Consider the following 15,905-nt stretch of genomic DNA (forward strand, 5'->3'; position numbering starts at 1 on the left):
ACATCACGTGTATACAGCGCAGTCCTCTATAGATAACATTACAGGTGACATCACGTGTATACAGCGTCCTCTATCGATAACATTACAGGTGACATCACGTGTATACAGCATCCTCTATAGATAACATTACAGGTGACATCACGTGTATACAGCGTCCTCTATAGATAACATTACAGGTGACATCACGTGTATACAGCGCAGTCCTCTATAGATAACATTACAGGTGACATCACGTGTATACAGCGTCCTCTATAGATAACATTACAGGTGACATCACGTGTATACAGCGTCCTCTATAGATAACATTACAGGTGACATCACGTATATACAGCGTCCTCTATAGATAACATTACAGGTGACCTCACGTGTATACAGCGCCGTCCTCTATAGATAACATTACAGGTGACCTCACGTGTATACAGCGTCCTCTATAGATAACATTACAGGTGACATCACGTGTATACAGCGCCGTCCTCTATAGATAACATTACAGGTGACATCACGTGTATACAGCGTCCTCTATAGATAACATTACAGGTGACATCACGTGTATACAGCGTCCTCTATAGATAACATTACAGGTGACATCACGTGTATACAGCGTCCTCTATAGATAACATTACAGGTGACATCACGTGTATACAGCGTCCTCTATATAGATAACATTACAGGTGACATCACATGTATACAGCGCCGTCCTCTATAGATAACATTACAGGTGACATCACGTGTATACAGCGTCCTCTATAGATAACATTACAGGTGACATCACGTGTATACAGCGCCGTCCTCTATAGATAACATTACAGGTGACATCACGTGTATACAGCGCCGTCCTCTATAGATAACATTACAGGTGACATCACGTGTATACAGCGCAGTCCTCTATAGATAACATTACAGGTGACATCACGTGTATACAGCCCCGTCCTCTATATAGATAACATTACAGGTGACATCACGTGTATACAGCGCCGTCCTCTATAGATAACATTACAGGTGACATCACGTGTATACAGCACCGTCCTCTATAGATAACATTACAGGTGACATCACGTGTATACAGCGTCCTCTATAGATAACATTACAGGTGACATCACGTGTATACAGCGTCCTCTATAGATAACATTACAGGTGACATCACGTGTATACAGCGTCCTCTATAGATAACATTACAGGTGACATCACGTGTATACAGCACCGTCCTCTATAGATAACATTACAGGTGACATCACGTGTATACAGCACCGTCCTCTATAGATAACATTACAGGTGACATCACGTGTATACAGCGTCCTCTATAGATAACATTACAGGTGACATCACGTGTATACAGCGCCGTCCTCTATATAGATAACATTACAGGTGACATCACGTGTATACAGCATCCTCTATAGATAACATTACAGGTGACATCACGTGTATACAGCGTCCTCTATAGATAACATTACAGGTGACATCACGTGTATACAGCATCCTCTATAGATAACATTACAGGTGACATCACGTGTATACAGCACCGTCCTCTATAGATAACATTACAGGTGACATCACGTGTATACAGCACCGTCCTCTATAGATAACATTACAGGTGACATCACGTGTATACAGCGCCGTCCTCTATAGATAACATTACAGGTGACATCACGTGTATACAGCGTCCTCTATAGATAACATTACAGGTGACATCACGTGTATACAGCGTCCTCTATAGATAACATTACAGGTGACATCACGTGTATACAGCGTCCTCTATAGATAACATTACAGGTGACATCACGTGTATACAGCGTCCTCTATAGATAGGACAAGCTCCTGATTGGATTATTCCGATCCCCCTCCTCTTGGCGCAGTGGTTTGGTCCCGGTCTCTCGGGCGCCCTCTGCTGTCTGTCCCGCATACTACACTGCTCGGGTTCGGCAGGTGGAGGAGACATGGAGGCCGCCCCGGACCTGCGGGACCTGGAGACCAAGGTGGGGAGGAAAGCCCCGGAGAGCCTGCTGCGGTGGATGAGAGAAGAACCGGAGCTGAGGGGCGGGAGCGGCGGGGCCGGGAGTCTGGGGAACAAGATGGAAGCGCTGCGGCTGGAGCTGGTGAGAGGAGGAGACCCCCTCATATACAGGTTATACTCCCCCCCCCTCATATACAGTTATACCCCCCCCCATATACAGTTATACCCCCCCCCATATACAGTTATACTCCCCCCCCATATACAGTTATACTCCCCCCCCATATACAGTTATACCCCCCCCATATACAGTTATACCCCCCCATATACAGTTATACTCCCCCCCCCTCCCATATACAGTTATACTCCCCCCCCCCAATATACAGTTATACCCCCCCCCTCCCATATACAGTTATACTCCCCCCCCATATACAGTTATACCCCCCCCCCCTCCCATATACAGTTATACTCCCCCCCCATATACAGTTATACCCCCCCCTCATATACAGTTATACCCCCCCCCATATACAGTTATACCCCCCCCCCATATACAGTTATACCCCCCCATATACAGTTATACCCCCCCCATATACAGTTATACCCCCCATATACAGTTATACTCCACCCCCCCATATACAGTTATACTCCCCCCCCCCCCATATACAGTTATACTCCCCCCCCCCCATATACAGTTATACTCTCCCCCCCATATACAGTTATACCCCCCCATATACAGTTATACCCCCCCATATACAGTTATACCCCCCCATATACAGTTATACCCCCCCATATACAGTTATACCCCCCCATATACAGTTATACCCCCCATATACAGTTATACCCCCCCATATACAGTTATACCCCCCCCATATACAGTTATACCCCCCATATACAGTTATACCCCCCCCATATACAGTTATACTCTCCCCCCCCCATATACAGTTATACTCCCCCCCATATACAGTTATACTCTCCCCCCCATATACAGTTATACCCCCCCCATATACAGTTATACCCCCCCATATACAGTTATACCCCCCATATACAGTTATACCCCCCCATATACAGTTATACCCCCCCATATACAGTTATACCCCCCATATACAGTTATACCCCCCCATATACAGTTATACTCTCCCCCCTCACATACAGTGATACTCCCCCCCCCCATATACAGTTATACTCCCCCCCCCCCCATATACAGTTATACTCCCCCCCCCATATACAGTTATACTCCCCCCCCCATATACAGTTATACTCTCCCCCATATACAGTTATACTCCCCCCCATATACAGTTATACTCCCCCCCCCCCATATACAGTTATACTCCCCCCCAATATACAGTTATACTCCCCCCTCATATATAGTTATACCCCCCCCTCACATACAGTCATACCCCCCCCCCATATACAGTTATACTCCCCCCCATATACAGTTATACTCCCCCCCCCATATACAGTTATACTCCCCCCCCCCCCCATATACAGTTATACTCTCCCCCATATACAGTTATACTCTCCCCCATATACAGTTATACTCCCCCCCCATATACAGTTATACTCTCCCCCATATACAGTTATACTCCCCCCCCCCCATATACAGTTATACTCCCCCCCCCCATATACAATTATACTCCCCCCCCCCCATATACAGTTATACTCTCCCCCCCCCATATACAGTTATACTCTCCCCCCATATACAGTTATACCCCCCCATATACAGTTATACCCCCCATATACAGTTATACCCCCCCATATACAGTTATACCCCCCCATATACAGTTATACCCCCCATATACAGTTATACCCCCCCCATATACAGTTATACTCTCCCCCCTCACATACAGTGATACTCCCCCCCCCCCATATACAGTTATACTCCCCCCCCCCCCATATACAGTTATACTCTCCCCCCCCCATATACAGTTATACTCTCCCCCCATATACAGTTATACTCCCCCCCCCATATACAGTTATACTCCCCCCCATATACAGTTATACTCCCCCCCCCATATACAGTTATACTCCCCCCCCCCCATATACAGTTATACTCCCCCCCCCATATACAGTTATACTCCCCCCCCCCCATATACAGTTATACTCCCCCCCCCATATACAGTTATACTCCCCCCCCCATATACAGTTATACTCCCCCCCTCATATATAGTTATACCCCCCCCCTCACATACAGTCATACTCCCCCCCCCCATATACAGTTATACTCCCCCCCCCCCATATACAGTTATACTCCCCCCCCATATACAGTTATACTCCCCCCCCATATACAGTTATACTCCCCCCCCCCATATACAGTTATACTCTCCCCCATATACAGTTATACTCCCCCCCATATACAGTTATACTCCCCCCCCCCATATACAGTTATACTCCCCCCCCCCCATATACAGTTATACTCCCCCCTCATATATAGTTATACCCCCCCTCACATACAGTCATACTCCCCCCCCCCATATACAGTTATACTCCCCCCCCATATACAGTTATACTCCCCCCCCATATACAGTTATACTCCCCCCCCCCCATATACAGTTATACTCTCCCCCATATACAGTTATACTCCCCCCCATATACAGTTATACTCCCCCCCATATACAGTTATACTCCCCCCCCCCCATATACAGTTATACTCCCCCCCCCATATACAGTTATACTCTCCCCCCCCATATACAGTTATACCCCCCATATACAGTTATACTCCCCCCCCATATACAGTTATACTCCCCCCATATACAGTTATACCCCCCCCATATACAGTTATACCCCCCCCCATATACAGTTATACTCTCCCCCATATACAGTTATACCCCCCCATATACAGTTATACTCTCCCCCATATACAGTTATACTCCCCCCCCATATACAGTTATACTCCCCCCCATATACAGTTATACTCCCCCCCCCATATACAGTTATACTCCCCCCTCATATACAGTTATACTCCCCCCCCATATACAGTTATACTCTCCCCCCCATATACAGTTATACTCTCCCCCCCATATACAGTTATACTCCCCCCCCCATATACAGTTATACTCCCCCCCCATATACAGTTATACTCCCCCCCCCCCATATACAGTTATACTCCCCCCCCCCATATACAGTTATACCCCCCCCATATACAGTTATACTCTCCCCCATATACAGTTATACCCCCCCCATATACAGTTATACTCTCCCCCATATACAGTTATACTCCCCCCCCCCATATACAGTTATACTCTCCCCCCCCATATACAGTTATACTCCCCCCCCCATATACAGTTATACTCCCCCCCCATATACAGTTATACTCCCCCCCCATATACAGTTATACTCTCCCCCCCATATACAGTTATACTCTCCCCCCCATATACAGTTATACTCCCCCCCCCCATATACAGTTATACTCCCCAATATACAGTTATCCCCCCATATACAGTTATACCCCCCCCATATACAGTTATACTCCCCCCCCCCATATACAGTTATACTCCCCCCCCCCCATATACAGTTATACTCCCCAATATACAGTTATCCCCCATATACAGTTATACCCCCCCATATACAGTTATACCCCCCCCATATACAGTTATACCCCTCCCCATATACAGTTATACTCCCCCCCCCCCATATACAGTTATACTCCCCAATATACAGTTATCTCCCCTATATACCGTACTGACCCCCCTGTATGTATGATACCCTCCCCTATATACCGTACTGACCCCCTGTATGTATGATTCCCTCTCCTATATACCGTACTGACCCCCCCCCCGTATGTATGATGCCCTCCCCTATATACCGTACTGACCCCCCCTGTATGTATGATACCCTCCCCTATATACCGCACTGACCCCCTGTATGTGTGATACCCTCCCCTATATACCGCACTGACCCCCCCCCCCCCCGTATGTGTGATACCCTCCCCTATATACCGTACTGACCCCCCCGTATGTGTGATACCCTCCCCTATATACCGTACTGACCCCCCCCCGTATGTGTGATACCCTCCCCTATATACCGCACTGACCCCCCTGTATGTGTGATACCCTCCCCTATATACCGCACTGACCCCCCCCCGTATGTGTGATACCCTCCCCTATATACCGTACTGACCCCCCCCGTATGTGTGATACCCTCCCCTATATACCGTACTGACCCCCCCCCGTATGTGTGATACCCTCCCCTATATACCGTACTGACCCCCCCCGTATGTGTGATACCCTCCCCTATATACCGTACTGACCCCCCCCGTATGTGTGATACCCTCCCCTATATACCGTACTGACCCCCCCCGTATGTGTGATACCCTCCCCTATATACCGTACTGACCCCCCCCGTATGTGTGATACCCTCCCCTATATACCGTACTGACCCCCCCCGTATGTGTGATACCCTCCCCTATATACCGTACTGACACCCCCCGTATGTGTGATACCCTCCCCTATATACCGTACTGACCCCCCCGTATGTGTGATACCCTCCCCTATATACCGTACTGACACCCCCGTATGTGTGATACCCTCCCCTATATACCGTACTGACCCCCCCGTATGTGTGATACCCTCCCCTATATACCGTACTGACACCCCCCGTATGTGTGATACCCTCCCCTATATACCGTACTGACACCCCCGTATGTGTGATACCCTCCCCTATATACCGTACTGACCCCCCCGTATGTGTGATACCCTCCCCTATATACCGTACTGACCCCCCCGTATGTGTGATACCCCTCCCCCTATATACCGTACTGACCCCCCCTGTATGTGTGATACCCTCCCCTATATACCGTACTGACCCCCCCGTATGTGTGATACCCTCCCCTATATACCGTACTGACCCCCCCGTATGTGTGATACCCTCCCCTATATACCGTACTGACCCCCCCGTATGTGTGATACCCTCCCCTATATACCGTACTGACCCCCCCGTATGTGTGATACCCTCCCCTATATACCGTACTGACCCCCCCGTATGTGTGATACCCTCCCCTATATACCGTACTGACCCCCTGTATGTGTGATACCCTCCCCTATATACCGTACTGACCTGTATGTATGATACCCTCCCCTATATACCGTACTGACCCCCCCGTATGTGTGATACCCTCCCCTATATACCGTACTGACCCCCCCGTATGTGTGATACCCTCCCCTATATACCGTACTGACCCCCCCGTATGTGTGATACCCTCCCCTATATACCGTACTGACCCCCTGTATGTGTGATACCCTCCCCTATATACCGTACTGACCTGTATGTATGATACCCTCCCCTATATACCGTACTGTCCCCCTGTATGTATGATACCCTCCCCTATATATCGTACTGACCCCCTGTATGTATGATACCCTCCCCTATATACCGTACTGACCTGTATGTATGATACCCTCCCCTATATACCGTACTGTCCCCCTGTATGTATGATACCCTCCCCTATATACCGTACTGACCCCCCCGTATGTGTGATACCCTCCCCTATATACCGTACTGACCCCCCCGTATGTGTGATACCCTCCCCTATATACCGTACTGACCCCCCTGTATGTGTGATACCCTCCCCTATATACCGTACTGACCCCCCCGTATGTGTGATACCCTCCCCTATATACCGTACTGACCCCCCCGTATGTGTGATACCCTCCCCTATATACCGTACTGACCCCCCGTATGTGTGATACCCTCCCCTATATACCGTACTGACCCCCCCGTATGTGTGATACCCTCCCCTATATACCGTACTGACCCCCCCGTATGTGTGATACCCTCCCCTATATACCGTACTGACCCCCCTGTATGTGTGATACCCTCCCCTATATACCGTACTGACCCTGTATGTATGATACCCTCCCCTATATACCGTACTGACCCCCCGTATGTGTGATACCCTCCCCTATATACCGTACTGACCCCCCCGTATGTGTGATACCCTCCCCTATATACCGTACTGACCCCCCCGTATGTGTGATACCCTCCCCTATATACCGTACTGACCCCCTGTATGTGTGATACCCTCCCCTATATACCGTACTGACCTGTATGTATGATACCCTCCCCTATATACCGTACTGTCCCCCTGTATGTATGATACCCTCCCCTATATATCGTACTGACCCCCTGTATGTATGATACCCTCCCCTATATACCGTACTGACCTGTATGTATGATACCCTCCCCTATATACCGTACTGTCCCCCTGTATGTATGATACCCTCCCCTATATACCGTACTGACCTGTATGTATGATACCCTCCCCTATATACCGTACTGACCCCCCCGTATGTATGATACCCTCCCCTATATACCGTACTGACCCCCTGTATGTGTGATACCCTCCCCTATATACCGTACTGACCCCCTGTATGTATGATACCCTCCCCTATATACCGTACTGACCCCCTGTATGTATGATACCCTCCCCTATATACCGTACTGACCCCCTGTATGTATGATACCCTCCCCTATATACCGTACTGTCCCCCTGTATGTATGATACCCTCCCCTATATACCGTACTGACCCCCTGTATGTGTGATACCCTCCCCTATATACCGTACTGACCCCCTGTATGTATGATACCCTCCCCTATATACCGTACTGACCCCCCCGTATGTATGATACCCTCCCCTATATACCGTACTGACCCCCTGTATGTATGATACCCTCCCCTATATACCGTACTGTCCCCCTGTATGTATGATACCCTCCCCTATATACCGTACTGACCCCCTGTATGTGTGATACCCTCCCCTATATACCGTACTGACCTGTATGTATGATGCCCTCCCCTATATACCGTACTGACCCCCCCGTATGTATGATACCCTCCCCTATATACCGTACTGACCCCCTGTATGTATGATACCCTCCCCTATATACCGTACTGACCCCCCCGTATGTATGATACCCTCCCCTATATACCGTACTGACCCCCTGTATGTATGATACCCTCCCCCTGTAATACACTCGTCCTGGATATTCTCACACAGGTGTATCTGCCCCTCCCCCTCAGTACATATCAGTTGTGTAAATATTGATCTCAGGCTCATTTACATAAATATTAACCCACTGTAGTCTGTGGGGATTGGTAAGTATAGAGGGGAATAAAGAATTCTGAGGAAGGGGTGAGTGCACCCGAAACGCATCCTTGGTTCTATTATTACTTTATTGGAAATAAAATCCCTTACTTTGGGTTTGAACATTACTACTGACGTGGAATAATTTCCATTGTGATAAGCGGCGCCCGACATCAGATGTTGTACAGGACAGGTCTCCTGTGATCTCCGGGCTGTGTGGACCCCTCAGCGGGGTGATATGGGGCGCGGTCCTTCTGTATCCCAGGCAGTGATGACATCATTGGGGGTGGGTGTGACTGTATAATTTAGGTAATCTTTGTGCCCCTTGTATCCAGAGATTACCCCTGGTCTCCCCTGTGGTTGTGATGTGTTGGAGGGGACATTGGGGGCAGCCTCGGGGTTTGTAGATGACCATGATCTGTTTCCCTTCCCCCGCAGGCCTGTCTCCGATCCATTGATGTCCAGATTCTGCAGCAGCTGTTACTTGTGAATGAGGGGATCGAGGCTGTGAAGTGGATCCTGGAGGAGAAGGGGGCGCTCCTCACCAGTCGCTGCAGTAGTCTGACCAGCAGTCAGGAGACGTCGCGGCGCGGCAGCTGGAACAGTCTCCAGGACCCCGCTGACCGGCTGGACAGCATCTCTATCGGCAGCTACCTGGACACATTGGCCGATGACCTGGACGAGTATAGTCTGAGCACCAGCGAGCCCGTGGTCTCCACCCCCCGCCGCCTCCCACTGACCACCACCGACCATGACAGTTATATGGCGCTGACCAACGGCCCCTCAAAGCAGCTGGAACCGGACACGAAACCCCTAGAGGAGAAACCCAAACTAAGGCCAAGCCAGAACGGGAGGGCGTCCAGCAAGGTCCACCTGGAATATGATGCCCACTGGCGCTGGGTGCAGTCCCAGGACGATGTGACTTTTCTATAACCCGGGTGAGGGCGGAGCCTCGGATTCTATTTGGGGGTGGGCCTTGTAATCTACTCAGGAGTGGACCCCAGACTCTTCTGACAGGGGGGGGGGGGGGGGAGAGACACGTTCATAGTCCTTGTTATAGACTCATCAGGTTCTGGGATTTTGTGCAGGACTGTTGGGGTGAGGAACAGTCTGGAGGAGACTTTCCACAATGGCTGCAGCTGACGTGATTGGTCGGTGACTACTGAAATCTCCTCCCTCTGTAATAAAGCTTTTTTTGTTGTCCGTCACAATTTCTTGGTATCAACTTTTTTCCTTTGGATCCTTCACTGTGAGAATGTAACAATATGGCGCCAATAGATGTGATCCCCCAGGAGATCTACTACAGCTGGGGGGAGGGGGTGCTATGAGCCCCAAAAAGTCCTTTACCTAGATGAGACATTAAAGGAGTACTCCGGGATGTAAAATATTGTGTTTCAGACTGCCGGCAGTAAAATAAAGGGATCCAGGCCTGCCGCCATTATCTCCCTGGTTGCCGGTGGTCAGTGAGTCCCGTCATCTGGCGGGGTGACCGATGCCGCAGGGCGAGGGCGGGGTGACTCAATGACCTCCAGGAAGAGGCACCAGCGGCAGCTATGGATCCCTTTATTTTATTTTTTTGTGCTGTCTTCTCGGGAGATCGGATATGATGATGCAGGGGGGAGACCCAGGATGGATGATGATGATGCAGGGGGGAGACCCGGGGTGGATGATGATGATGATGCAGGGGGGAGACCCAGGATGGATGATGATGATGATGCAGGGGGGAGACCCGGGATGGATGATGATGATGCAGGGGGGAGACCCGGGATGGATGATGATGATGCAGGGAGGAGACCCGGGATGGATGATGATGCAGGGGGGAGACCCGGGATGGATGATGATGATGCAGGGGGGAGACCCGGGATGGATGATGATGATGCAGGGGGGAGACCCGGGATGGATGATGATGATGCAGGGGGCAGACCCGGGATGGATGATGATGATGATGCAGGAGGAGACCCGGGATGGATGATGATGCAGGGGGGAGACCTAGGATGGATGATGATGATGCAGGGGGGAGACCCGGGATGGATGATGATGATGCAAGGGGGAGACCCGGGATGGATGATGATGCAGGGGGAGACCTGGGATGAATGATGATGATGCAGGGGGGAGACCCGGGATGGATGATGATGATGATGCAGGGGGGAGACCCGGGATGGATGATGATGATGATGCAGGGGGGAGACCCGGGATGGATGATGATGATGATGATGCAGGGGGGAGACCCGGGATGGATGATGATGCAGGGGGGAGACCCGGGATGGATGATGATGATGATGCAGGGGGGAGACCCGGGATGGATGATGATGATGATGCAGGGAGGAGACCCGGGATGGATGATGATGATGCAGGGGGGAGACCCGGGATGGATGATGATGATGCAGGGGGGAGACCCGGGGTGGATGATGATGATGATGCAGGGGGGAGACCCAGGATGGATGATGATGATGATGCAGGGGGGAGACCCGGGATGGATGATGATGATGCAGGGGGGAGACCCGGGATGGATGATGATGATGCAGGGAGGAGACCCGGGATGGATGATGATGCAGGGGGGAGACCCGGGATGGATGATGATGATGCAGGGGGGAGACCCGGGATGGATGATGATGATGCAGGGGGGAGACCCGGGATGGATGATGATGATGCAGGGGGCAGACCCGGGATGGATGATGATGATGATGCAGGAGGAGACCCGGGATGGATGATGATGCAGGGGGGAGACCTAGGATGGATGATGATGATGCAGGGGGGAGACCCGGGATGGATGATGATGATGCAAGGGGGAGACCCGGGATGGATGATGATGCAGGGGGAGACCTGGGATGAATGATGATGATGCAGGGGGGAGACCCGGGATGGATGATGATGATGATGCAGGGGGAGACCCGGGATGGATGATGATGATGATGCAGGGGGGAGACCCGGGATGGATGATGATGATGATGATGCAGGGGGGAGACCCGGGATGGATGATGATGCAGGGGGGAGACCCGGGATGGATGATGATGATGATGCAGGGGGGAGACCCGGGATGGATGATGATGATGATGCAGGGAGGAGACCCGGGATGGATGATGATGATGCAGGGGGGAGACCCGGGATGGATGATGATGATGCAGGGGGGAGACCCGGGATGGATAATGATGATGCAGGGGGAGACCCGGGATGGATGATGATGATGCAGGGGGAGACCCGGGATGGATGATGATGATGCAGGGGGGAGACCCGGGATGGATGATGATGATGCAGGGGGGAGACCCGGGATGGATGATGATGATGCAGGGGGAGACCCGGGATGGATGATGATGATGCAGGGGCGAGACCCGGGATGGATGATGATGATGCAGGGGCGAGACCCGGGATGGATGATGATGATGATGCAGGGGGCAGACCCAGCATGGATGATGATGATGATGATGATGCAGGGGGGAGACCCGGGATGGATGATGATGATGCAGGGGGGAGACCCGGGATGGATGATGATGCAGGGGGGAGACCCGGGATGGATGATGATGATGATGCAGGGGGAGACCCGGGATGGATGATGATGATGCAGGGGGGAGACCCGGGATGGATGATGATGATGCAGGGGGGAGACCCGGGATGGATGATGATGATGATGATGCAGGGGGGAGACCCGGGATGGATGATGATGATGCAGGGGGGAGACCCGGGATGGATGATGATGATGCAGGGGGCAGACCCGGGATGGATGATGATGATGATGCAGGAGGAGACCCGGGATGGATGATGATGCAGGGGGAGACCTGGGATGAATGATGATGATGCAGGGGGGAGACCTAGGATGGATGATGATGATGCAGGGGGGAGACCCGGGATGGATGATGATGATGCAAGGGGGAGACCCGGGATGGATGATGATGCAGGGGGAGACCTGGGATGAATGATGATGATGCAGGGGGGGAGACCCGGGATGGATGATGATGATGATGCAGGGGGGAGACCCGGGATGGATGATGATGATGATGCAGGGGGGAGACCCGGGATGGATGATGATGCAGGGGGGAGATCCGGGATGGATGATGATGATGATGCAGGGAGGAGACCCGGGATGGATGATGATGCAGGGAGGAGACCCGGGATGGATGATGATGATGATGCAGGGGAGAGACCCGGGATGGATGATGATGATGCAGGGGGAGACCCCGGGATGGATGATGGTGATGCAGGGGGAGACCCGGGATGGATGATGATGATGCAGGGGGGAGACCCGGGATGGATGATGATGATGCAGGGGGGAGACCCGGGATGGATGATGATGATGCAGGGGGGAGACCCGGGATGGATGATGATGATGCAGGGGGGAGACCCGGGATGGATGATGATGATGCAGGGGGGAGACCCGGGATGGATAATGATGATGCAGGGGGGAGACCCGGGATGGATGATGATGATGCAGGGGGAGACCCGGGATGGATGATGATGATGCAGGGGGAGACCCGGGATGGATGATGATGATGCAGGGGGGAGACCCGGGATGGATGATGATGATGCAGGGGGAGACCCGGGATGGATGATGATGATGCAGGGGCGAGACCCGGGATGGATGATGATGATGCAGGGGCGAGACCCGGGATGGATGATGATGATGATGCAGGGGGCAGACCCGGGATGGATGATGATGATGCAGGGGGCAGACCCGGGATGGATGATGATGATGATGATGCAGGGGGCAGACCCGGGATGGATGATGATGATGCAAGGGGGAGACCCGGGATGGATGATGATGCAGGGGGAGACCTGGGATGGATGATGATGATGATGCAGGGAGGAGACCCGGGATGGATGATGATGCAGGGGGGAGACCCGGGATGGATGATGATGATGCAGGGGGGAGACCCGGGATGGATGATGATGCAGGGAGGAGACCCGGGATGGATGATGATGATGCAGGGAGGAGACCCAGGATGGATGATGATGCAGGGAGGAGACCCGGGATGGATGATGATGCAGGGGGGAGACCCGGGATGGATGATGATGCAGGGAGGAGACCCGGGATGGATGATGATGATGCAGGGGGGAGACCCGGGATGGATGATGATGATGCAGGGGATAGACCCGGGATGGATGATGATGATGATGCAGGGGGGAGACCCGGGATGGATGATGATGATGCAGGGGGGAGACCCGGAATGGATGATGATGATGCAGGGAGGAGACCCGGGATGGATGATGATGATGATGCAGGGGGGAGACCCGGGATGGATGATGATGATGCAGGGGGAGACCCGGGATGGATGATGATGATGCAGGGGGGAGACCCGGGATGGATGATGATGATGCAGGGGGGAGACCCGGGATGGATGATGATGATGCAGGGGGAGACCCGGGATGGATGATGATGATGCAGGGGGGAGACCCGGGATGGATGATGATGATGATGCAGGGGGGAGACCCGGGATGGATGATGATGATGCAGGGGGAGACCCGGGATGGATGATGATGATGCAAGGGGGAGACCCGGGATGGATGATGATGATGATGCAGGGAGGAGACCCGGGATGGATGATGATGATGCAGGGGGCAGACCCGGGATGGATGATGATGATGATGCAGGGAGGAGACCCGGGATGGATGATGATGATGCAGGGGGCAGACCCGGGATGGATGATGATGATGATGCAGGGGGCAGACCCGGGATGGATGATGATGATGCAGGGGGGAGACCCGGGATGGATGATGATGCAGGGGGAGACCCGGGATGGATGATGATAATGCAGGGGGGAGACCCGGGATGGATGATGATGATGCAGGGGATAGACCCGGGATGGATGATGATGATGATGCAGGAGGAGACCCGGGATGGATGATGATGATGCAGGGGGCAGACCCGGGATGGATGATGATGATGATGCAGGGGGGAGACCCGGGATGAATGATGATGATGCAGGGGGAGACCCGGGATGGATGATGATGATGCAGGGGGGAGACCCGGGATGGATGATGATGATGCAGGGGGCAGACCCGGGATGGATGATGATGATGCAGGGAGGAGACCCGGGATGGATGATGATGATGCAGGGGGAGACCCGGGATGGATGATGATGATGCAGGGGGAGACCCGGGATGGATGATGATGATGCAGGGAGGAGACCCGGGATGGATGATGATGATGCAGGGGGAGACCCGGGATGGATGATGATGATGCAGGGGGGAGACCCGGGATGGATGATGATGATGCAGGGGGGAGACCCGGGATGGATGATGATGATGCAGGGGGAGACCCGGGATGGATGATGATGATGCTGCAGGGGGGAGACCCGGGATGGATGATGATGATGCAGGGGATAGACCCGGGATGGATGATGATGATGCAGGGGGGAGACCCGGGATGGATGATGATGATGATGCAGGGGGAGACCCGGGATGGATGATGATGATGATGATGCAGGGGGGAGACCCGGGATGGATGATGATGATGCAGGGGGGAGAGACCCGGGATGGATGATGATGATGATGCAGGGAGGAGACCCGGGATGGATGATGATGATGCAGGGGGGAGACCCGGGATGGATGATGATGATGCAGGGGGGAGACCCGGGATGGATGATGATGATGCAGGGGGAGACCCGGGATGGATGATGATGATGCAGGGGGCAGACCCGGGATGGATGATGATGATGCAGGGAGGAGACCCGGGATGGATGATGATGCAGGGGGAGACCCGGGATGGATGATGATGCAGGGGGGAGACCCGGGATGGATGATGATGATGATGCAGGGGGGGAGACCCGGGATGGATGATGATGATGATGATGCAGGGGGAGACCCGGGATGGATGATGATGATGATGCAGGGGGAGACCCGGGATGGATGATGATGATGCAGGGAGGAGACCCGGATTGGATGATG

At 52.6% G+C, this 15,905-nt stretch overlaps 1 protein-coding gene across 1 annotated transcript; it reads left to right on the plus strand.

The window, feature by feature from the left end:
• The first annotated feature begins 1,919 nt into the window (after window positions 1-1,919).
• On the plus strand, window positions 1,920-10,237 carry LURAP1 (leucine rich adaptor protein 1). Its single transcript, XM_056553251.1, has 2 exons — window positions 1,920-2,093; window positions 9,465-10,237. Exons 1-2 carry the CDS (start codon window positions 1,935-1,937, stop codon window positions 9,957-9,959), a joined length of 654 nt encoding a protein of 217 aa, XP_056409226.1. The 5' UTR covers window positions 1,920-1,934; the 3' UTR covers window positions 9,960-10,237.
• The last annotated feature ends 5,668 nt before the right edge of the window (window positions 10,238-15,905 follow it).

The sequence above is a fragment of the Hyla sarda genome, unplaced genomic scaffold (genome assembly GCF_029499605.1).
Source record: "Hyla sarda isolate aHylSar1 unplaced genomic scaffold, aHylSar1.hap1 scaffold_264, whole genome shotgun sequence".
Classification (NCBI taxonomy): domain Eukaryota; kingdom Metazoa; phylum Chordata; class Amphibia; order Anura; family Hylidae; genus Hyla; species Hyla sarda.